This window comes from Aotus nancymaae, unplaced genomic scaffold (assembly GCF_030222135.1).
Source record: "Aotus nancymaae isolate 86718 unplaced genomic scaffold, 86718_ANA_hifiasm-v0.15.2.pri h1tg000072l, whole genome shotgun sequence".
NCBI lineage: Eukaryota > Metazoa > Chordata > Mammalia > Primates > Aotidae > Aotus > Aotus nancymaae.
The window spans coordinates 14,250,626-14,274,000 of record NW_026988487.1 but is presented as its reverse complement, the minus strand read 5'-3'; the positions used below and the strand labels follow the sequence as shown (position 1 = coordinate 14,274,000).

The window sequence follows — 23,375 nt, the reverse complement described above, 5'->3', positions numbered from 1 at the left end:
TTCCCACCTCAGCCTCCTGAGTAACTATGCGTGCACCACAGAGGCTGAGGTGTTTTGTTTTTAATCATCTTTTTTTATTAAGTTTTTTTTTCCCCAGAGGAAGAGAAAGAATGAGTTAAAAAAAAAAAAAAGCCCTGGAACCTTCCCTTACTAATGATTCCCATACATACAACCTCATACAGGGCTAGGTAAGACAGTAAGGCACTGTGTTCTAACCAGTTCATTTAATCTTTACAACAAGTCTGGGAGGTGAGCAGGCTTTCACGTGTAGGTAATGGAGGCCCTATGTAGCTGAGAAACTTGCCAGAAGCAAGCACAAGGATCCACACCTATTGCCAAAATTAGAGGGAGCTACAACTACTAGGGTTTAAAACAGAATCCAGGCCCTGCCCAAACCCTCAGAGGAATCAGTAAGTGAATTCACTCCTCTGTTGGTATTTCATCAGTGAAATACGGATAATCACAAGCACCCACTAGGCCCATAAGAAAAGCTGATGAGAAAACCAAGTGCCTTGAACATCTTGAAGGCCCCTTTGCTCAACATCCAGTCAGTCACTGGATGTGGGCTGGGGCTCGGAGTTAGAAAGCATTCACTAAGCACTTACTCTGGGCCAGGAACATGCATTGTCTCATTAACTCTTCTCTAGAGCCCACTAAGCCAGTTGTGATAAAAGGCATTTCACTTGACAGTTGTTTTCAATGAAACAATGCACCTCAAGTGCTTAGCAGGGTCGGTCCTATTATCATTAGACCAAAAAAGACCTGCCTAGGGCAGAGGCACTAGTCTGGTGGGACTGACCAGGGACTCCAGCCTTATGAAACGGCAGGCCATGCACCTCCCGCATTTAATCGCCAGAGGGCAGTGGCAGGGCCCTGTCTTCCACACAAAGCCCAATGCAGTTCCCTGGGCGTCCACCAGAGGGCGAGTCAACAGGGCAGATGGATCCTGGGGACAGACCCAGGCAGCGGCCCTTCTCTTATGGTCCCTTCTTTGCCTTCAGTTGTGTTGAACCTCCCAGGGCCCTAACCAACCCAGGTAAGTCAGGCTGAAAGCAAATTAATAAATACAATTCCGGATTTATTAAAAATCAGGGCTCCCCTGCTGCGCCCTCCTGGCACTAAGGAAATAAATAACCAGAGGGTGCACAGCTAGGGAAAGGGGAAAAAAATCAGATCTCAAGACAGATTTTGAAGTACCCTTCCTCCATCCTCCACTCCCACCCCCCTATGGCTCTTGGGACATAGCACCTGAGCAGGCACCTCAGTCCGGGTAGAGTGTGACCCGGCACCAAGGCATGTCTGCCCTACCCAAGAAGAGAGACAGGCCCTGGGGTCACTTGTTTCCAGCCCTTGATGACCCCAAGACCTGTTCCCCACAGGGGCCAGGGCTGAAGCACCGATTGGAGGCACCTGAGGGTGGTGGTTCAGGGAGGAAGAATGGGGTAACAGAATCTAGGCAGAAGCCTTGGACGGGGGTCCGGCCCCCTCTCCAAGTTCAACAGTGCCTGACTCAGGTCTGCCCCATCCTCCTTTCCCCTTGAGCCCCGCCTGCACTCAGCTGAGGATCTTCCGGGGCAGTTCAACAGCGGCTCGGATGAAGACTGCATCATCCCGCACATAGTTTCGCTTTCGGATGTCCTGATGGGAGATGAATTTGGGATAACCAAAGCCCAGAGAACTCTCATCCAGGGAGCCCCGCCAAGTGCCTGGCTTCTGGAAATTCTTCCAGTTGGGGTCAGGGTGGAAGGTCTCGGTGACGTGCTGTGGTTTAGCCAGCCCAGGGTCGCTCTGATCCAGCAGGGAGAAGGTGACACGGCGGGCAAAGGGCCACTCAAGGAGATTGTCAAAGGCGCCAGGCAGCACGCGAATGTACAGTGAGAGGTGTGTGCCCTCGCCACTGCCGTTGCCATTGAGGAATGCAGACACCTGCAGCTTGTAACCATACTTATGTGTGTAGAAGGCTGGGCTGAAGCATTCAAGGTTGGGCTTGGCCTTGGCCTCCTGCAGCCGTCGCCCATAGCTGCCAATCTTCCAGATGAGCACGCCATCACTGCCCACTGATAGCTCCTCCAGCTCTCGCCGAAGCTCCTGCAGCTCCTGGCGTTGCCGGCTCACCAGGGCACACATCATGGCCAGATGTGGCTTCACACTCTCCTCCACATGCCGTGCCATTGCGAGCTTAGGGCACTGTTGGCAAAGCCCCAGGCCATAGGGGAAGGGAGAAGAGTTATTAATAGGGGAAGGTGCAGGGGAGAGAAGAGTGGGTACAGGGTAGCAGGCACCCAGCTCTATGTGAGGAAGATAGAGGGTGTTAGGAAGAGGCTGGAGCTGGCCAGCAGAGGGGACTGATGGCTTCAGAGAAGCACAGCAGGGACCACCAAGGCCTAAGTGGCATCAGGAAGCCAAGCCTCCGTCTAGGGCTTCAAGGGCAAAAAGGGGCTGACAGAAGGAGAAGGGGTATCTCACCCTGTGCTTGCAGCCGGAGTCTTTGAATGGGCATAGCACCAGGGCGGTACTACAGCTGTCCTTCAGATGGCCTGGCAGGTCCTCCCGAGCCACAGTGCCCACACCACACTGGTTGGGGCAGGGAACAGGCAGCCTTGGGCACTGGTACTGGTGGCTCTGGGGCCACAGAGGCAGAGAAGTAGTAGTCAATAGCCTGGCTCTCTGTCACCTGCCCTGCAAGCTCCCTGTCACCTGCCCTGCTCAGGAAGGGCCTCACCTGGATGGTGTCAAAAACGAACTCCTTAGTGCAGTAGGTGCAAGGCTGAGTGCGCTTGGGGCACTCCGAGGTGGCATGCTGAGCCAGCAGCCGCCGCATCATGCGGGCACCACACTTATTCTCACAGTAGACACTCTCTTGGGGGCACATGCCCTCGTGGCTCTGTGGAAATGTCAGAGGTGCTGAGTCAAGGGATGCCTAGGCCATCAGGTACCCCTCCTCCACACTCAGTCAGACCCCACCCACCTCATAGGCCTCCCCACTGAAGTCACAGCCACAAAACTCGCACTTGAGGCGCCGCTTGGGGCAGTCATGCTGCAAGTGTGCAGGTAGATCACGGCGGCTCAGCTTCATGGGGCAGCGATTAGGGCAGGGAACTACGTTGAAGCTGCAGGTATTCAGGTGGCCCTGGTGGGAAGGCTGCCGTTAGTGCCTGCCAAGGGAGAGGTGGTGCCAGCCCTCCCATCAGAGCCTCACCTGTAGATGACGTAGCGGCCCACTCCAGCGGCAGCCCTCCTCACTGTGGATGCAGCGGATAGGCAGGCCCAATACTTGTACTTCCAGCTCCGGGTCTGGGTAGATCTGGGGGTGGGGACGGGGAACTGGCCAGGGTGAGAGCCGACTGCAGTGCCCATTGCACACCCCCAGCCCCAGCTGGGCTGGCTGTACCTTGGAGCCTGTAACAGACTCTCTGGGGCTCTTTGCCCCTCTGTGTCCAGGGATGCAGGGCATAGCAGGCAGCATCTGCTCTGATGCTGGGTCCTAACATGCCTACACAGGACACTTCCTTTGAAGAGGGAGCCAATCAACCTGCTCAATCCCAGGCTGTCCCCCAGGCTCTGCTTCCTTCCCCCTGGTGGAGGGATACTGGCCCTCAGCCACAGGTCTGGCCTGCCACTGGAAGGGGAGGGAGCACTTCTTGCGGGCACAGAGCAGCTCTGTGCACCCCTACAGGCTGGGCATTGTGCCTGCCCTCCAGGGCAAACATGGCCCTCGTTTGCAAACTGGCCTGGTGGGAGGGAACAGGCTACCTTTGTAGGGGCGCACCATCCCCAGGCTCTTGGTTGACACTGGCCCTGAGCCCACTGGCTCCCAGCACCTCTAGCCTCCAAGGGCAACAGACTGTGCTTGGCCTTCTTCCTGGCAGTGTGGACTCACCTTGGCATAGTCCAGAGGAAGCTGGTCCTCAGGGCACTTGAAGACTCCTTCACTGAAAGGGGGGAGGGGCAGGGTCAAGGCTTCTCATTAGGGGAAAGGGAGGCCTGGCTCCACCCCCTCCACCAGGGCAGCCTCCTTCCCTCACCTGACCGGTTCCCAACCAGCCCAGGTGAGACAAAAGGGCAAGCAAAGGCCCTAGGGGCTCCACTTCTCCAGTATCCCAGAAGACCCTAGCCCTTGTCCTGGGAAGGAGGGTCTGGGCCTAGTGGAGGCACAGACAGCTGCCTGAGTCAGGACTTGGCCAACAGGTGGCAGCTGGCACCCCCTCCCCCAGAATGGCAGCTGGACTGGGAAAGGAAGAGGCTGCACAGTCACCCCCTCCCCCCAGGTTAGTTTACATTGGCTGGGCTGAAAGCTGATTGGGAGGGGGAACAGGGATGGGCAGAGATTAAGGGCCTGCCAGGGCTGCCCAGTCCCCAGGAAGGTCCCCTGCCAAGACCAGGGCAAAGGTCAGCTTGTGGCCACCTCACCCAACCCTGCTCCTTTAAGGGTGTGTCTCCCATGGGAAAGGGGAGGAAAGGTATGCTCGCTGGCACTTGTTTACACTCCCACCCAGCCCTTGCCACCTGCCTCTGAGAAAGGGTGGAATGCCCCCATTTTACAGATGAAACAGCTTACACGTAAAGCAGCACCTGGCTATGTGTGTCTGACTCCACAGCTCCAACAGGCTCTACTAAACCACACACACAGGAAGAGAAGCTGGGGTAAGGGAAAATGTCCAGGCAAGCACAGCTAAGACTCTGGGCACTGCTCAGTGGGCTTCTGAAGCCTGGTGACGCTCCCCTCCTGCAGGCTGCCCGCCTTTTCTTGCACCGATTCCCACCTGGTTGTCAGCACCCAAGGAGCCTGTTGGCATGCTTCTTTCTGTCAACACACCCTTGCTGACCCCAGCCACGACCAGTCACACATGCCTGGCAGGGCTGAGGCAGAGCAAGAGCTCACCCAGCAGGACTGAAGGCCCTGGGGCAGGGAATTCCTGGCAGGTCTGAGTCAGGTAGGTGGGAGGCAGGCAGGGAGCAAGGCAGAAGCAGAGCCCAAATGGCAGCCCAGTTCTAGAGGCACTCTCCAGGGTCTGGGCAGTCCAGGCCCCAGCTGCCCCAAGGATTTCTAGCACCCACCTCCTCCCCTTGACCCCACTACCACTGACCCCACTACCAATGCCAAGGACAATACAAGCAGCGCAGGCACTGAAGGGGTGTGTCTGCCCACAGGGCAACCAGTCTTCCTGGGCCAACCTAACAGCTCAGGCAGGAGTGGGAAAAGAGGGGTGGGCCCAGAGGGAAAGGGGTCCACTTGGCTGCTTCAAGAATGTGCTGACTTAGTGGTTTTGGAGACAGGGAGGGGATGGAGGTAAGTCCCTAGGCTTCAGGCAGACGCTTAGCCTGCAGCTTGGGGCCCAGCCAGGGCTGTGGACACCCTCACTTGTGCTTGTTTCGTGGCGGGTGAGGGTGAGGAGTAGTGCCCGCCCAACCACCTCTCCCCTTCAGAAGCCTCAGCAACACAGCTCAGGCGCTGGGAGATGGGGGGAGAGGCAGAGCAGAGGCTGCTCCAGGATGTGCAGTGGAGGCCCAGGCCCAGGGAAGAAGACAGGATGGGGGGAGGGGCTGTGGGAGTGGGAGAGGAAGAGGGGATTTCCGGGAGGGGGAGGGGCAGAGAGGGGCCAAGAAAGTGGTAGAAGGAATCGGGCCTGCCAGCCCCCTCCCCTGCTCCTTCCCCGAGGCAGTCAGGGTGGGTCAGCTGTCGAGGGATAGGGGGGCTCAGCTGGCCTCATCTGGAACCCAGAGGGCCGGGGAAGAGCCGTGGCGGAGACAATGGGACTGTGTCTGTAGGAGTGTAAATGTGTACACTGCCGGGGGGAGGGGGAGGGAGAGGCCAGGGAGGAGGGGGCAGTCCTGCAGCTTGTGCGGGAGCGTATGTGAGGGCAGGAGCCGGCCCCGGCTGTGGGGAACAGAAAACAAAGGGCCTGCTGAGATTTCTGCCAGTGGGAGCTGCGGAGGACCGAGCGAGGGAGGGAGGTACGGAAAGAGGGAGCACTTAAGGCAGAAGCCCCAGAGGTGCTCTCCCTGCCGTGCCCTCGGTCCCCTCGGCTCCGCAAACGGCCAGGCAGTGGCCGACCCAGCCTCCTCTGGCGCTCTGGGACATGACCTCCGGAGGAGTCGGGGCTCCTTCACCCTGCTTTCCACACCCGGGCCTGAAAGGTTCCCTGCATGGCCAGGAGATTCTAGACACCACAGAGCGCCCAGAAACTTGATGGATGCCCAAGAGCCAAGGGCTGACCTGAGAGGGCAGCGGGAGTTCAGTAACAACAACGAGTGCGACCCCCTCCTTCACGACTTATGGCCCACCCGCCCTACTCCAGCCCCGGGGAGAGAAGGGAGCCGCCTAGAGGGGTCCGGGTTCGGGGCAGGATTCAGTCCTTCCTCCATTGTGTGCTCACAGCAGCCTGAGCTTAAATCCCGGTTAAGCCTTTAAGTAACTGTGTGACCCTGGGCAAGTCGCAGCCTTTCTTTGAATCTCGTTTCCTCATCTGTGAAATGGGAGAACAATAGCTCCGTTCTCTGAACGTTCGAAGAATCGGGAGAGGTTAGATGAGGGAAAGCTCCGGAGGCTCAAAGTGCCGCGCCGGAGCAGGTTCTGTCCTCTTCCCCCAAGATTCAAAGTTCAAGGCTGAGGCCGCGCCGGCTCTCAGGTGAAGGGGAAGGGCTTCTTCCCCTCCCCGCCCCGCGCGAAGGCGCCGAGGTCTTCCGCCCGGGGCCGGGCAGGTGGACCCGGACCCCTCGGATTCCTGCGGGGGTCCTCCCTCGGGGCTTGACGTCACCGCTCCCTTCCCCCTGACGTCACGGGGCGCCCCTGAGGTCACAGGGTCGCGGCGCAGACAAAGACCCGGCGTGCCCCGAGCTCGAGCCCCTCCCCAGGCGGCGCCCCCCGCCCCACCCCGCCCCGCTCCCGCCGGCTCCGGCTCCAGCTCCGGCTCTACAGTCCGCACCTGAGGAACTCCTGCAGGCAGGTGTCGCAGAAGCGGTGGCCGCAGGTGGAAACCTGCACAGGCTCGCGCATGGGCTTCCCGCACAGTGGGCACAGCAGCCGTCGCTTGGGCTTCTCCAGGAATTTGTAGTCGAAGCCGGGCATGGCGGGCGAGTGGCCGGCACGGGCAAGCGGAGCCGGGCACGCGGCGGCCCCACAGCCCGCGCCTCGCTGGAGCCGCGCTCCGGGCTCCGGGCGGCGCCGACTGGCGGCCGCAGCCAGGGCCCGGCTCTGGAGCCCGCCCGCCGGAAGAGAGGGCGGGGCAGCGGCCGCGCGGTCCTAATGCGCGTCCGTGCGGCCCCGCCCACCCCCGAGTGCAAGGCTTTCGGGTCGGTTGACTGCCAGTCTCGCCCTCCCACGGGAGAGGGGGTTTTCTTTCCCCTGGGGGAGAGAGATCGCAGCTCCGCTTCTCCCCAGAGCGGGCGGGGCCTGGCGCTAGGTTGGGACGGAGGGCCCCTGGAGAGTGCGGGTCGGAAAAAGGGAAGGGCCGCGCCGCAAAGGTTTTTTTCTTCAGAGGCAACAGCTCGGCCTCCGGGGCTGTGAGCCACCCGGGACCGGGGCCCCAGCTTCCAGGTGCTAGGCAGCCGAAGCCCGGCAACCAGCTCCGGGGAGCCCAGCTGAGGCGGGAGGCTGGACTGGGCGCTGGGCCAGAGGAACTCGGCCCCAGCCTCCGGCTGCGCCCACATTCCTCCCTTGGCCGCAGCCCTGCAACCGAGGTCCGGCCCAGCCCAGTCCTGGGGTGCCTGATCGCCACTCCCACCCCTGAAGACACCACACTCCAGGCAGGCAGCTGAAATTTTTATTGGCGCTACTTCCTGTCCTCTGGGAAACCAGTCTGGTCCCACCAGCTACCCTTTCTCCCGTTTCTGGGGAAAGGCATGGGGTGAGGGACAACCCCCCCAGCGCTAATCTTTTCTGCAGCAGATACTTAGTGGCTCTTGCCCTCCCGCTGGGGAAGGGAGGCCAGCAAACGTCGAGCAAATCCCTGCCTCAGACTGAAAGTGTGGGGGAAGTGGCAGCACTCCCTGGGACCCCCGTGCCCCAGGCTATACAGAAGCTAGGCAGGCCTAATGGCCAGTCCTGGCAGGCCCTGGCTTGCCCTGCTCCAAAGCATGGAGACAGACTCCCCGTGAGCACCAAGGACGTTTGAGAGGGAGTCTTGATCTGTTACCCAGACTGGAGTGCAGTGGTGTGATCTCGACTCACTGCAACCTTCGTCTCCCGGGTTCAAGGAATTCTCCTGCCTTAGCCTCCAGAGTAGCTGGGATAATTGGCACCCGCCATCGCGCCCAGCTAATTTTTTTTTTTTTTTTTGAAATGGAGTTTCGCTCTTGTTATCCAGGCTGGAGTGCAATGGCGCGATCTCGGCTCACCGCAACCTCCGCCTCCTGGGTTCAGGCAATTCTCCTGCCTCAGCCTCCTGAGTAGCTGGGATTACAGGCACGCGCCACCATGCCCAGCTAATTTTTTGTATTTTTAGTAGAAACGGGGTTTCACCTTGCTGACCAGGATGGTCTTGATCTCTTGACCTCGTGATCCACCCGCCTCGGCCTCCCAAAGTGCTGGGATTATAGGCGTGAGCCACCGCGCCCGGCCCTTTTTTTTTTTTTTTTAAAGAACCTATAATGAGAATTTTAATGGACCAGATTTTTTTTTTTTAAGACGGGGTTTCACCGTGTTGGTAAGGCTGGTCTTGAACTCCCGACCTCAGGTGATCCACCCGCCTTGGCCTCCAAAGTGCTTGGATTACAGGCTTGAGCCCAATTTTTGTATTTTTAGTAGAGACAGAGTTTCACCATGTTGGCCTGGCTGGCCTCAAACTCCTGACCTCAAGTGATCCGCCCACCTCAGCCTCCCAAAGTGCTGGGATTACAGGCATGAGCCACCACACTTGGCCTTATTTTGTTGTCGTTCTTTTTTTTTTTTTGGTGGAGACAGCAGTCTCTCTATGGTCCCCAGGCTGGTCTCCAACTCCTGGCCACAAGGGATCCTCAACTGCCTTGGCCTCTCAAAGCACTGGAACTGCAGGTGTCAGCCACCACCCCTGGTCCAGACTTATTTTCTAACTGGGCTAGGGGAAAGGGTAGGGTCTGTGTGGTGGAGGAAGAGCTATAGCTGCCTTCAGTCTTTTTATGGCAAGGCTCTGGAGGCCACCCTGCTTCCAAAGTCTGGGTCTGCCTTCTAACTCTAGCCAGACTGGACCCTGGGGACACTGACTGAAGGGAAGAAAGGGTAGGAAGGGCAAAGGTGGTCGGAGAACAAAGTGGTTGAGGTTTCCATGTCCAAGGCCAAAAGCAGAGCAGGGATTTCACCAGCCCCGACACCCCCACTGATGACATAATCCAGGAGACAGCTGGGAGTCATGCCTTGGGCACCTGCGTTTTTCAGAACATTCAGAGGAAAAGCAATATGAGGGTGGTCCAGAGGTGTATCCAGGTGCCTCACGGGGGGACTGGCTCATCTGTGACCGCTGTAAGGTAATGAAGAGAAACCGTTGCAGCTTCCGAGGGCAGTGCCTCCAGAAATCATCACTCACCTCCCATTCCCAGTGGGCCCTGGACTGTGGACCCTGATAGGCCAGAAAAAGAGGTTCAACATCAACTGGACTCAGGAGTAGGAGAAGGAAAGCATGTGAACCCTGGGGAGCAGTGCAGGCAGCCCTTTGATGAGGCCCCAGAAGCACCTGCCTTGCCCACCCCAGGCAGGAAGCTTCAAGCTTTTTACCTGTAGCTTCTGCTTTCTTTTATCTAGGGGCTAAAGATGCTTTTGGTGATATGGGCATCTGTGAACACTGGGGATGAAAGTGTGGGGAGGGCTGGGCTGTGTGGTGAGGTGGGAAAAGTTACAACTCACGGCGAACAGCCAGGAGGGTGTTTCCATGGCAACAGGACAAGGAAGTCACCGTGTAAGGGTGTGTCTCATCCAGTTGCACTGGCCGAGGGAATCCGGTATCCTCATCCCTCCTTCCCAGTCGACCTCGGGCCCCTTTGCCCCAAGAGTACACTTCACCCTCTGCCAGGAAGAATCCCCAGGAAGGAGGTGGGAAGCGGGCACGGCCCGAGCAGCAGCTCCCCTCCCACATTGCCAGGATGGCCCCCAGGAGGCTGCTGAGTCCAGTGGTCCTGAGCAGCAAAACCCCCTACTGCTCAGGGCACTGTCTGTCCCCACCATACTCAGTCCTCACCTGCCCCAATAGCTACAGTGAAGGCATCCCCACAGGCTACCGCTGCCATCTTGATGCCCTCAAGGCCTTGGACCTTACAGGGTGCCCGGCTGCCCCGGCGAGCATTGGTGCCCAACTGCCCATGCTGATTGCTGCCAAAAGTGTAGCAATCACCCAAGGCTGTCGGGGGAGAGGAAGAAAAGGAGTGCTTCAACAGGGTACCAAAGAGACCGTGAGTTCCCCTCTGGCCTCCTGACCCAAGTCCTGCTTACCAGTCACAGCAGCTGAGTGAGCAGTGCCCAGGTCTACACTCAGCAGGGGCTCCTGGTCCAGGGGTGCAGAGCCTAGTGGTGTGAAGCTCAGGGCTTCCTCCACCTGCTGGTGGGGAACAGGCTCCTCCCCCATGGAGAGATGGTCCAGGCCTAGCTTGTTGAACCTGAGAGCAGAGCCAGAAGCTAAATCCAACTGACACTTTGGGCAGGAGCTGGTGCACCAAAAGACAGATCCCACCCTGGGTTGAACCAATAGCACCCTCAGCCCCCTCAATTCTGGTCTTCGGTGAGAGGTAGGCAATGATGGACAGAGCACTGGCAGCCAAGGAGAGCCGGGGGCAGGTTAGTCATCCCGATGACCTAGTCACCTGTTGCTTCCACAGGCCAGGGCTTGGCCAGGCACAGTGAGGATCATGGAGGAGTCGATGCCACATACAACTCGCTGAGCTTCATGTCCCGGGGGCATGGGCACCTGCTGGGGGCAGCTGTGGGACTCCCTGGTGCCTAGTCCCAGTCTCCCTATAAGAAGAAACTCAGAAGGGGTTAATTTGAGCTTTAGCAGGGGTGATGCCAGGATGAGGAGGGCCCACTGAGGGGAGGGAACAGCATGAGTTTTCTGTTCTCTCAGCCCAAAATGCCTTTCCTAGGCCCTTCTGCTGGTTGAAATCCTCCTTTTTTCTTTCTTTCTTTCTCTTTCTTTCCCTTCCTTCCCTCCTTCCTTCCTTCCTTCCTTCCTTTCTTCCTTTCTTCCTTTCTTTCTTTTTCTTCTTTTTTTTTTTTTGAGATGGAGTTTCGCTCTTTTTACCCAGGCTGGAGTGCAATGGCGCCATCTCGGCTCACCGCAACCTCCACCTTCTGGGTTCAGGTAATTCTCCTGCCTCAGCCTCCTGAGTAGCTGGGATTACAGGCACGCACCACCATGCCCAGCTAATTTTTTGTATTTTTAGTAGAGACTGGGTTTCACCATGTTGACCAGGATGGTCTCGATCTCTTGACCTCGTGATCCACCCGCCTCGGCCTCCCAAAGTGCTGGGATTACAGGCGTGAGCCACTGCACCCGGCCCGCCTTTCTTTCTTTCTTTCTTTCTTTCTTTCTTTTTCTTTCTTTCTTTCTTTCTCTTTCTTTCTTTCTTCTTTCTTTTCTTTCTTTTTCTTCTTTCTTTCTTTCTTTCTTCTTTTGAGACAGTCTAGCTCTGTTGCCAAGCTGGAGTGCAATGGCATGATCTCGGCTCACTGCAACCTCCAACTCCCTGGTTCAAGTGATTCTCCTGCCTCAGCCTCCAGAGCAGCTGGGATTACAGGCATGTGCCACCATGCCCAGCTAATTATTTTTTATTTTTTATTTTTAGTAGAGACGGGGTTTCACCATGTTGGCCAGGATGGTCTCGATCTCATGACCTCATGATCTGCCTGCCTCAGACTCCCAAAGTGCTGAGATTACAGGTGTGAGCCACCATGCCCAGCCTATTTTTTATTTTTATTTTTTGAGACCGAGTCTCACTCTGTCACCCAGGCTGGAGTGCAATGGCAAGATCTCAGCTCGCTGCAACCTCTAGCTCCTGGGTTCAAGTGATTCTCCTGCCTTAGCCTCCTAAGTAGCTGAGATTACAGACATCCACCACCATGCCTGGCTAATTTTTTGTATTTTTAGTAGAGATGAGGTTTCTCCATGTTGGCCAGGCTGGTCTCGAACTTCTGACCTCAGGTGATCTGCCTGCCTCAGCCTCCCAAAGTGCTGGGATTATAGGTGTGAGCCACCGCACCTGGCCAAAATCCTCCTTTAAAGCTCTGTTCAGGTGCCATCTCTCTCCTCCAGTTGACATGACTGTTCACCGAGTTCCACACCTCTGTACCTGGTATGTAGCCCTGATGCTATCTGTTCTCTGTATGCTGGAGATGTCATCTTTCCCCCACTAGACTGAGTCCTCCAGGAAGACAGGAACCCATCAATGTCATCTCTAGTTTCAGTGCCCACCCTGATGCCTGACCCAAAGGGACCTCAATAAAAATAGGTATGGCCGGGCGTGGTGGCTCACACCTGTAATCCAAGCACTTTGGAACCAAGGCCGGCGGATCACCTGAGGTCAGGAGTTCAAGACCAGCCTGACCAACATGGTGAAACCCGTCTTTATATTAAATAAATAAATAAATAAATAATAAAAATAAAAACAGGTAGATGGCCGGGTGCAGTGGCTCACACCTGTAATCCCAGCACTTTGGGAGGCCGAGGCGGGTGGATCACAAGGTCAGGAATTTGAGACCAATCTGGCCAAGATGGTGAAACCCTGTCTCTACTAAAAATACAAAAATTAGTCGGGCATGGTCACAGGCACCTATAATCCCAGCTACTTGGGAGGCTGAGGCAGAGAATCGCTTGAACCCAGGTGGCAGATGTTGCAGTGAGCCGAGATTGTGCTACTGCGCTCCAGCCTGGGTGAAGAAGCGAGATTCTGTCTCAAAAAAAAAAAAACGTAGATGAATGAAATTTCCTTCATTACATCATAAACACCTGAAGGAAGCCACATATGCATCTCATCTCATCACCAGCACAGGGTGTGCACACAGTTGGTGTGAAATAAAGATTTGCTGGCTGGGCGTGATGGCTCACGCCTGTAATCCAAGGCAGGTGGATCACGAGGTCAAGAGATCGAGACCATCCTGGTCAACATGGTGAAACCCCGTCTCTACTAAAAATACAAAAAATTAGCTGGGCATAGTGGCGCGTGCCTGTAATCCCAGCTACTCAGGAGGCTAAGACAGGAGAACTGCCTGAACCCAGGAGGTGGAAGTTGCGGTGAGCCGAGATGGCGCCATTGCACTCCAGCCTGGGTAAGAGCGAAACTCCATTTCAAAAAAAAATAAAAATAAAAATAAAAAAATAAAGATGTGCTGAATGAATGAAGAGAATTTGAGAGAAAAGAGGGAGGAGAGAATGGGCTGTGGGATGGAAGGTGAGTATGAAGGGCAACAAGTCGTGGCTGAGGATACTGTGAGATAAGACTAGAGGCTGGAGCTTACCCCCGTCTCCACGGCCCCAGGCAAATAGTTCTCGCTCAGTGGACAAGGCCAGCACGTGAGAGGCCCCACAGGCCACCTGCACCATCTCATAGCCCAGCAAGGCCTCCACAATGGTGGGCTAAAGAGGAGAGGAAGTAAGGAGAGACTGGGCAAAGGGTCTAGGACTAGCCATCTGGCCTCAACACCCGCTGTAGGGACAAAGCTGGAGGCTGCACATTCTCCGGAGGTGGCTGTGTCTTTAACTCTAGCCACACACACTGCCAAGTGGGCAACCACTGGGGCAGCCTGGTCTTTCTGTACTTCCCCCCATGTAGGCGGCGTAGAGCAGGTGCAGCCGGGAAGCTACAGGAACCTGTGGCTGCTGGGAACTCCCCCGTCCCCAATCTGGTGTCAGCTCTCAGATGTGGGCTCCCCACCATCCCCTAACTTCCCCCTCCCCAGGGTACGTGTGATACCCACCTGGCTGATGTCAGTGAGGCTGCCGTGGCCTAGGCACCCATTGCTGCCGCTGCCAAAGGTCATGATGATGCCTCGGTCTGGGGAGAAGGGCCGTGAGGAAGAAGGAAGAGAAGTTAAGCAGTCATTCCAGATAGCCCTGTCCACCAGCGGGTTACAGCAACAAAATAAAGTTGGGGACTAGGGTTGGAAAGATGGGATAGGAAGAGAGAAAGGATAGGAGTCTCTTCAAATGTAGACACCCTCTCTGAGCCTTAATGTCCCCACTTGTCAAATGAGATACTATAACTGCCTTGGCAGGCCTGTCAGTAGGATCAAGGAGGTTGTGTAAAGAAATCTCCTCAATAGTTACTAGAAAGAAGCAATAGCTTGATGACTAGTGGAGGCATTCATTAAGTGCATGGTTTGCAAGAGAAGAGAGAAGGTGCTCTGTGGGGCCTTATAGAAGGTCCCCCCAAGGTAGGTCCAACGGCTCACCAGTCAGGCAGGCAGTGAAGAAGTCCCCGCAGGCCACGTGCTTGATGGTCACGCCCGACTGGCCCTCCAGGAAGCGCGAGATGAACTGGGGCTGTGGCTGCTCCACTGCCCCAGGAAGGAGGGTGCCTCCACCTGCACCTAGGGGTGGGGCCTGCAGGGGCGGGAGGATGGGCAGCGCCTGAGCACCCCAACCCTGCTGTGGACCTACACTTCCACCCGTCCAGGCCACTTCCCCACCGGCCTGCTCACCTCCCACAGAATGAGACGCCCAGAGCGTGTGACGCCGGCTTTCTGCGTGCGCCCAGCTGCCACCTGGACCACCTCTGTGTTGAGCATTGGCAGCCGCAGCGGGGTGCCCAGCCCGCCACCCCAGGTGTACACTGACGACAGTGGTGGTGGGATGGCTGGCCTCACAGGTCCCCGGGGGACACCTGTGGGTACAGTGCATGGGGACTATTAAACTGATGTGAATGGTGTGGCGTCCACGGGGACTGACGGCCTCTTCCCACTTACCTCTGCAGTGGACACTGGTGGTCCTGCTCCCTGTGCTGCCGGGGGTCACAGACTTCTCCACCCTGCGGGACAGATGGGGGCCTAAGGACAAAGACTCTCCTGACATTCCTACCTGCAGGGAGGGAGGACTCACCCAGTTACCCCTCTGCCCCAGGCCCCCTGTGCTCCCACTGGGTGCCCACACCCTGCCGCCCAGGACCGCTCGCTCTCCCTGCACAGGCCTCCGCATGCGGACGCTGCCCACGTCGGTGTGGAGGTTGAGGAGGGCACGGATGCAGAGGGGTTGTGCCATGATGTGGCTGAGTGGTGGCCGCTGGGCAGGCTCCAGGCTGAGTAGACTCAGGACCAGCTGGCGCAGCTCGGGGCTGTACCGGTCAGAGATGGGTGCAAAGGTGCCACTCATGATCTTCAGCACCAGGGCTGGCAGGTTCTGTGAGGGCATCAGGTTGGGAAGTTGGCGAAGTAAGGGCAGCGCCCCCCCAACCCCAACCCCTGGTCTCCTGGGATAACAGCTTTGCCCTCAGGAGACTTCAGTCTGATGAGGTGACTCCCAGACTGCTAGGGGAGTCCAACCTGGCTTTCAGTGATCCCTAGTCTGACAAGGGAGCTGTAGCTATGTCCTCAGAAACCCCAGGACACTGGGAAAACTCAAGTCTTACTCTTGGGAGGGTCCCTTGGGAGAGCCACAGCCCTGCCCTCAGGAGCCCTTGGTCTAATGGGAGGCAAGAGCTACTCTTAGAAATCCATAGTCTGAGGCATAGCCATAGCTCTTCCCTGGGGTAATCTGAAAAGGGAGAGACATGACTCAGCCAGAGGAGAAACCCTAGGTGGCTGGAGCCAGGGCTGCTGAGGGAAGCGGGAGATTTCCCAGTTGTCCCCTGGAGGGTGCGTACACTCACCGCAGCCTCGAAAGCCCTCTTGAGGCTGGCCAGCTCGTAGAGGACACAGCCCAGGGCCCAGATGTCACTCTTCTGATTATAGGGCTTGCCCTCGCACAGCTCAGGGGAGATGTAGCATGGGGTACCCACCACCTGCAGGAGGGAAGCTGGAATCACAGCCCTGCAGGAAGACCAGGGGCTCTGCACATGAGCCCACTTGGGGACAGCTTCTTCTCAAGGCAAGCCAAGGGGCTTCCTCCTGCAGGACCACCCAAACAGGGGCCAAAGGGCCAAGGGTTTTTTAAGGGGAGGCGAGGAGGCAGGTTAGGCCCTGGCCCTCAAGACTTCTAGCACCCTGGAGGTCCCCTCCATGCCCAGGCACCGTGTAGGCCTTGCTCTTGCTGCTAAGGATCTTGGAGATGCCGAAATCCCCGATCTTGACGACCATGCGGTGTTTGTCAAGAAGGATGTTCTGGGTCTTGAGGTCTCGGTGCAGGATGAGGTGGGTGTGCACATGATGCAGTGCAAGCAGGATCTGCACGAAGAAGTGCAGGATGGTCTCCTCCTCCAGCAGGGAATTGCAGCGCTTTTGGATGAACTCAGCCAGGGTGCCGCCTGCGGCCCAAGGGACTAGTCAAGATCCAGGCTTTCTCAAACCTAGGACAACCCCTCTCTTTTTATGTATGGAACAGAGCACTGGGACTAGAGAGGACAAGGGGCCAGCCAGGGGCAGATCACTGGGACCAGAACTCTGACCCTTGGCCATGCCCATTACAAGGAGGGAAGCTAGGTGATCTATGTCTGCCTTTTCCAGAGGTAAGAGGCCCCTCCAACCAGGCCACTATAAAGAGGCTGGCCCACCTGGTGCATATTCCATGGCGATCATGAGGGCTTTGTCTTCCAGGAAGTTCTCATAATACTCAATGACATTGGGGTGGTTGAGCAGCTTGAGGACCTGGCACTCATTCTGGGCTGCCTGCCGCTCGTCCTTGGTCATCTGTTCCACTGGGATCTGCTTGATGATCACCAGCTTCTGGTCAGCCTTTCGTAGGCATAGGTGCACAATCCTAGGGATATGGAGAACAGGGACAGGTACCAGCTGAGCCTCCAGGCACATATCAGGCAGGGCAGGGCAGTCTGGTGACTGATGTCTCTTAGAAGAGGGTTCTAGGCCGGGCGCAGTGGCTCAGGCCTGTAATCCTACCACTTTGGGAGGCCAAGGCGGGTGGATCATGAGTTCAGGAGTTCAAGACCAGCCTAGCCAATATGGTAAAAACCTGTTTTTACTAAAAATATAAAAAATTAGCCAGGCGTGGTGGCACGCAACTGTTGTCCCAGTTACTTGGGAGGCTGAGGCAGGAGAATCGCTTGAACTCGGGAGGTGCAGATTGCACCACTGCACTCCAGCCTGGGCGACAGAGTGAGAATTCATCTCAAAAAAAGAAAAAAGAAGAAGAGGGTTCTAGACTAAGAGATCATCTAAACAAGTGCACAGAACGCTGAGCTTGGGAACAGTGAGAACTGATTACAAGCTGTGTGGGACTTCAGTTTCACCACAGGCACAGTGAGGTAAAGGTAGTCTTGATCTCTAAGTTCCTGCAGACTGCCTGGGTTCAAATCTGGGCTCCTCCTCTTACTAGCTATCTGGTTTGATACATTATGTGACATCATTGTCTTGAAAATAAAATGGGCCTCACAGGGTTGTTGAGAGGATCAAATGAGAAAATGCATTAAGGCACTGAGCGCAGTGGCCAGCACAAAGAAAATGCTCAATGAATAGAAGCTTTTCATATTATTTTATTTCAACTCTGTGGTCGGTGTCCATAAAAGCAGGCACTACAATATTCTGGTTCACCACAATATTCCCAGTGCAAAGCCCAATATTTAGCACACAGCCCAATATTTAGCACACAATAGGTGGTCAATAAGCATTTGCTGAATGAATGGAGTATAAGCTGATCTAAGTCTCCCATTTTTACCTCTAGCTCAGACTTCTCTTCTGTGCCCCAGACTCAGATATCCACTTGAATGGCTCACATCATCCTAAATTTTAACAAATTCAAAATAAAACTCTTGATTCCTGCCTCCAGACCTTTCCTGGCTCAGTCTCTTCCATCTTGGTAAATTATACCACAATCTGCCAGTTATTAAAATCAGAAACTGCTCAAATCAGACACCTGAGGCAGGGCCAAGTGGCTCAACACTTTGGAAGGCCAAGGCATGGATCACTTGAGTCCAGGCATTCAAGATCAGCCTGGGCAACATGGTGAAACCCAGTCTCTCCAAAAAAAATTAGCTGAAGGCCGGGCGTGGTGGCTCACGCCTATAATCCCAGCACTTTGGGAGGCCAAGGCGGGTGGATCACGAGGTCAAGAGATCGAGACCATCCTGGTCAACAAGGTGAAACCCTGTCTCTACTAAAAATACAAAAATTAGCTGGGCATGGTGGCGTGTGCCTGTAGTCCCAGCTACTCAGGAGGCTGAGGCAGGAGAATTGCCTGAACCCAGGAGGCGGAGGTTGCGGTGAGCCGAGATCGCGCCATTGCACTCCAGCCTGGGTAAAAAGAGCTAAACTCCGTCTCAAAAAAAAAAAAAAATATTAGCTGCGCAGGGTGGCTTCTGTGGTGCCAGCTGCTCTGGAGGCTGAGATGGGAGGATCATTTGAGCCTGGGACATTAAAGCTACAGTTAGCCATGATCACGCCACTGTACTCCAGCCTGGGTGACCAAGTGAGACAGTCTGAAAACAAAACAACAACAAAAAAAGACATTTGAAAATCACCCTAGGCGGGGAGTGGTGGCTCACACCTATAATCCCAACACTTTGGGAGGACGAGGCAGGCAGATCACTTGAGGTCAGGAGTTTGCAATCAGCCTGGCCAACGTGGTGAAACCTCATCTCTACCCAAAATACAAAAATTAGCCAGGCATGGTGGCAGGCACCTGTAATCCCAGCTACTTGGGAGGCTGAGGCAGGAGAATTGCTTGAACCTGGGAGGCGGAGGTTGCAGTGAGCCGAGATCGTGCCACTGCACTCCAGCCTGTGTAACACAGTGAGACTCTGTCTCAAGGAAGAAAAAAAAGAAAAGAAAAAAGAGGCCAGGCGTGGTGGCTCACACCTGTAATCACAGCACTTTGGGAGGCCGAGATAGGCGGATCATGAAGTCAGGAGTTTGAGACCAGCCTGGCCAACATAGTGAAACCTCGTCTCTTTAAAAAAAAATAAAAGAAAATCACTCTAGAATCTTTCCTCCATCTCACACAAACACATCACCAAATCCCATCTCTACCTCTGAAATACTGTAAATCGATCAATTCTCTGTACCTTCTACAGCCCTTACCCTATAGTCATCATTTCTTGCCTAAGATAATGTACAAGTCTCTAAAATAGTCCCTTTCATGCCTGTCACCCTCAAATCTAAATTCCACATGGCAACTAAAATGACATTTTATTCATTTTAAATTTATTTTTCTTTTTTTATACATATGGGGTCTCACTATATTGGCCAGGTTGGTCTTGAACTCCTGGCCTCAAGTGATCCTCCCACCTCAGCCTCCAAAAGTGCTGGCATTATAGGCATGAGCTACCATGCTCATCCCCAGAATGCCTTTTAAAAATCCTATCAGACCATTCCTCTTTCTACTTTTCTTTCCTTTTTTTTTTTAGACAGAGTTTCACTCTTGTTGCCGAGCCTGGAGTGCAATGGCACAGTCTCGGCTCACTGTAACCTCTGCCTCCCAGGTTCAAGTGATTCTCCTGCCTCAGTCTCTCAAGTAACTGCGATTACAAGGCGCCCGCCACCATGCCCAGCTAATTTTTGTGTTTTTAGTAGAGACGAAGTTTTCACTGTGTTGGCCAGACTGGTCAAAAGTGGGTAGCTCTCTTGACCTCAGGTGATCCACCTGCTTTGGCCTCCCAAAGTGCTGGGATTACAGGTGTGAGCTCCCATGCCTATCCCTCCTTCTTTTCTTTCTCTCTTTTTCTCTTGTACTTTTTTTTTTTTAGGGTCTCTGTCACCTAGACTGAAGTGCAGTGGTCCGATCTCAGCTTACTACAGCCTCCACCTACCATGCTCAAGTGATCCTCCCACCTCAGCCTCCTGAGTATCTGGGACTATGGGCACATGACAATGCCACCACGCCTGGCTAATTTTTGTACTTTTTGTGGAAAGGGGGACTCACTGTGTTGCCCACGGTGGTTTCTAACTCCTTAGCTCAAGCAATTGCCCACCTTGGCCCTCCCAAAGTGCTAGGATTATGGCTGTGAGCCACTGTACCCTGCCCCTTTTCAAAAAATTCTGCCAAGTCTCAGGATCTTTCTCCCCCTTTAAAACCCTTAGTGGTGGGCCAGGCGTGGTGGCTCACTCCTGTAATCCCAGCACTTTGGGAGGCCGAGGTGGGTGGATCACCAGAGGTCAGGAGTCCGAGACCAGCTTGGCCAACACAGTGAAAACCCCGTCTCTATTAAAATAGAAAAATTAGCTGGATATGGTGGCACACATCTGTAGTCCCAGCTACTTGGGAGGCTGAGGCAAGAGAATTGCTTGAACCTGGGAGGCGGAGGTTGCAGTGAGCCGAGATCACACCACTTCACTCCAGCCTGGTGGACAGAGTGAGACTTCGTCTCAAAAAAAATATTAGCGGGGCATTGTGGTATGTGCCTGTAATACCAGCTACTCGGGAGGCTGAGGCAGGAGAATTGCTTGAACCTGGGAGTCAGAGGTTACAGTGAACTGAGATCGTGGTACTGCATTTGAGCCTAGGCGACAGCGCAAGACTCTGTCTCAAAAAAAGGAAAAACCAAAAAAAAAACAAAAAAAAACAAAACAAAAAAACCCATCGTGGCAAATGAACCCTTTTACCTCAGGTTACCAGGCCATAATCTAGTCCCTGCCCTCAACAATTAGATTTTATACCATTCTCTACCTTGCCCACTACATTCCAACTATACTAGTCTTTTTCTCCGTTCCCATGTGAGAAATTTCACATATACTATTTCCTCTCTCTGAAAAGCTCTCTCTTCACCTTCAGACTGCTGATCCTCATTCCCCAAGTCTTGGCTTTAAATCTCACTTTTGGCCTAGCATGGTGGCTTATGCCTGTAATCCCAGAACTTCGAGAGGCCGGGGTGGGCGGATCACCTGAGTTCAGGAGTTCGAGACCAGCCTGGCCAACATGGCGAAACCCTGTGTATACAAAAAAATCCCCAAAATTTAGCCAGGCGTGGTGGTGCACGCCTGTAATCCCAGCTACTCGGGAGGCTGAGACATGACAATTGCTTGAACCTGGGAGGCAGCAGTTGCAGTGTGCTGAGATCGTGCCACTGCACTCCAGCCTGAGTGACAGAGGGAGACTCTGTCTCAAAAATAAATGAATAAATAAATCTCATCAGGCTGGGTGCGGTGGCTCACGCCTATAATCCAAGCACTTTGGGAGGCCGAGGCAGGTGGATCACGAGGTCAAGAGATCGAGACCATCCTGGTCAACATGATGAAACCCCGTCTCTACTAAAAATACAAAAATTAGCTGGGCACGGTGGCGCGCGCCTGTAGTCCCAGCTACTCGGGAGGCTGAGGCAGGAGAATAGCTTGAACTTGGGAGGCGGAGGTTGCGGTGAGCCGAGATCGCGCCATTGCACTCTAGCCTGGGTAACAAGAGCGAAACTCCGTCTCAAAAATAAAAATAAAAATAAAATAAAATAAATAAATCTCACTGACTGGGTGTGGTGGCTCACGCCTGTAATCCAAGCACTTTGGAAGCCAAGGCGGGCGGATCACCTGAGGTCAGGAGTTCAAGATCAGCCTGACCAACATGGTGAAACCCCATCTTAGAAAATAAATAAATAAATAAATAATAAAGGCCGGTCGCGGTGGCTCACGCCTGTAATCCCAGCACTTTGGGAGGCCGAGGCGGGTGGATCACGAGGTCAAGAGATCGAGACCATCCTGGTCAACATGGTGAAACCCCGTCTCTACTAAAAACAAAAAATTAGCTGGGCATGGTGGCGCGTGCCTGTAATCCCAGCTACTCAGGAGGCTGAGGCAGGAGAATTGCCTGAACCCAGGAGGCAGAGGTTGCCGTGAGCCGAGATCGCGCCATTGCACTTCAGCCTGGGTAATAGGAACGAAACTCTGTCTCAAAAATAAATAAATAAATAAATAATAAATAAATAAATAAATCTCCCTTCTTAGAGAATTCTTCCTAGACCATCTCATATAAGTATTCTCCCTGGTAATGTACTCTATCCTTATAACCTGTTAATAACCCTTCATAACTGCTATAACTTCGTAATTCATAATGTTTTGTTTATTGTATAATTTTCCTATAATCAGTAAGCTCCAAGAGAGAAAAGACTACGCTTGTTCCGGTTCTAACTGTACACCCAGTGTCCAAAGCCTGACATACATAGCTGGCACTCAATATTTGTTGAACAAACGAGTGAAGAATCAGTGGGCGGGGCAATGGGCTTGTCAGGGGAGTGGCCTCCATAGAGGCGGAGTCTCCCCGAGAGACAGGGACCGGAAGCTTGGGCGGGGCTGCCCAGAGTGGCGCTCACGCCTTGGGGCGGGGCTAGGCAGGCGGCGACTTCGAGGGCAGAATTGGGGCTCATTTTCCCTCTGCCCTAGCAGTTCCTCCCCCAGAACCCTGGCTCACCCAAAGGCACCTCTCCCCACCACTCGGATCCGCTCGTACTTCTCCATCTCATTTCTTAGAGTTTCACTTCCGTCCCCTACGCGGCGCGTGCGCGGACCTGCCCACTCTGGGCCCCGCCCCTTCGCGGCGAGCTGCTTGCGGGGCGGAGCCAGCGCGCTAGGTGTGAGTTCAGCTCCGCGTCGGTGTTCGTGGCCGTGCACTGCACTTGCGACACGCCGTCATTTTTCCCCTCACGACCCTGCCCCACGCAGGGTCCAAGGAATAGGGCAAGAAAATAGGGCGCGCCCCGGACGGTATCCGCCCCTTCCACACACATACCCAGCCTTTGTAAAGCTTGTTAGACTAAAAGGAAGTCGCGCTCCCAAGAGTTGCACCCCACAGGCCAGGCGGGGGTGGGAAGCGAGGATTGACCCTCTCTTTGCCCACAAGTGACGCTGTCTCAGGAGAAAGCGGATTCTCCTTGGCACGCAAACGATAAACACTACCAAAACGACCGAGACCAGCGCTCCCGGCAGAAGGCAGCTGAGCTAGTTTCGTGTTTGCCTAGGGAGGGACGGGGGAAGTCCCGAGCTGTGTAAGTTGATTCACCTGGGGAGGACGCGACACGGTCTCAGGCCATCCCGACTAGTGAGCACCGCGCTCGTCAGCACTCTCAACTCCTCCTTCACACACGCGCGCTGCAGGGGGGTAATTTGCCTTCAGTGCTCATCTAGCGTGAACGCCACGGGGCAAGACGGGGACGGAGGTGGATTACTACCCGAAAGCATCGGGGGGAGGTGGATTACTACCCGAAAGACCGCGGTTTCTCCGGGATGAGTTCAAGGCAGAAGCCCAGAGGCAGGGGGCTGGTTAGCTTGCCCAGCGAAGCTCTTGACCGGAAGTGAGGTTAATTCCAGGTTCTCCGTGGCTCCTGCTCTGTGGGAACTCTTCAAAAATTTAGTATTCGGCCGGGCGCGGTGGCTCACGCCTGTAATCCCAGCA

At 55.0% G+C, this 23,375-nt stretch overlaps 2 protein-coding genes across 2 annotated transcripts; both read right to left on the bottom strand.

Annotated features, from left to right (window-relative positions):
• Positions 1–209: 209 nt before the first annotated feature.
• Positions 210–7,171, bottom strand: TRAF4 (TNF receptor associated factor 4). The gene is made up of 7 exons (XM_012449348.2): positions 6,927–7,171; positions 3,881–3,932; positions 3,200–3,304; positions 2,969–3,130; positions 2,723–2,884; positions 2,467–2,622; positions 210–2,187 (listed from the first exon to the last, which is right to left on the bottom strand). The coding sequence occupies exons 1-7, from the start codon at positions 7,067–7,069 to the stop codon at positions 1,555–1,557; spliced, it is 1,413 nt and encodes a 470-aa protein (XP_012304771.1). The 5' UTR covers positions 7,070–7,171; the 3' UTR covers positions 210–1,554.
• Positions 7,172–7,755: 584 nt separating this feature from the next.
• On the bottom strand, positions 7,756–22,465 carry NEK8 (NIMA related kinase 8). Its single transcript, XM_012449349.3, has 15 exons — positions 22,395–22,465; positions 16,603–16,808; positions 16,124–16,356; positions 15,763–15,894; positions 15,085–15,293; positions 14,864–14,925; positions 14,600–14,781; positions 14,351–14,501; positions 13,877–13,953; positions 13,418–13,535; positions 10,768–10,918; positions 10,400–10,563; positions 10,149–10,307; positions 9,818–9,976; positions 7,756–9,434 (listed from the first exon to the last, which is right to left on the bottom strand). The coding sequence occupies exons 1-15, from the start codon at positions 22,439–22,441 to the stop codon at positions 9,406–9,408; spliced, it is 2,079 nt and encodes a 692-aa protein (XP_012304772.1). The 5' UTR covers positions 22,442–22,465; the 3' UTR covers positions 7,756–9,405.
• Positions 22,466–23,375: the final 910 nt, after the last annotated feature.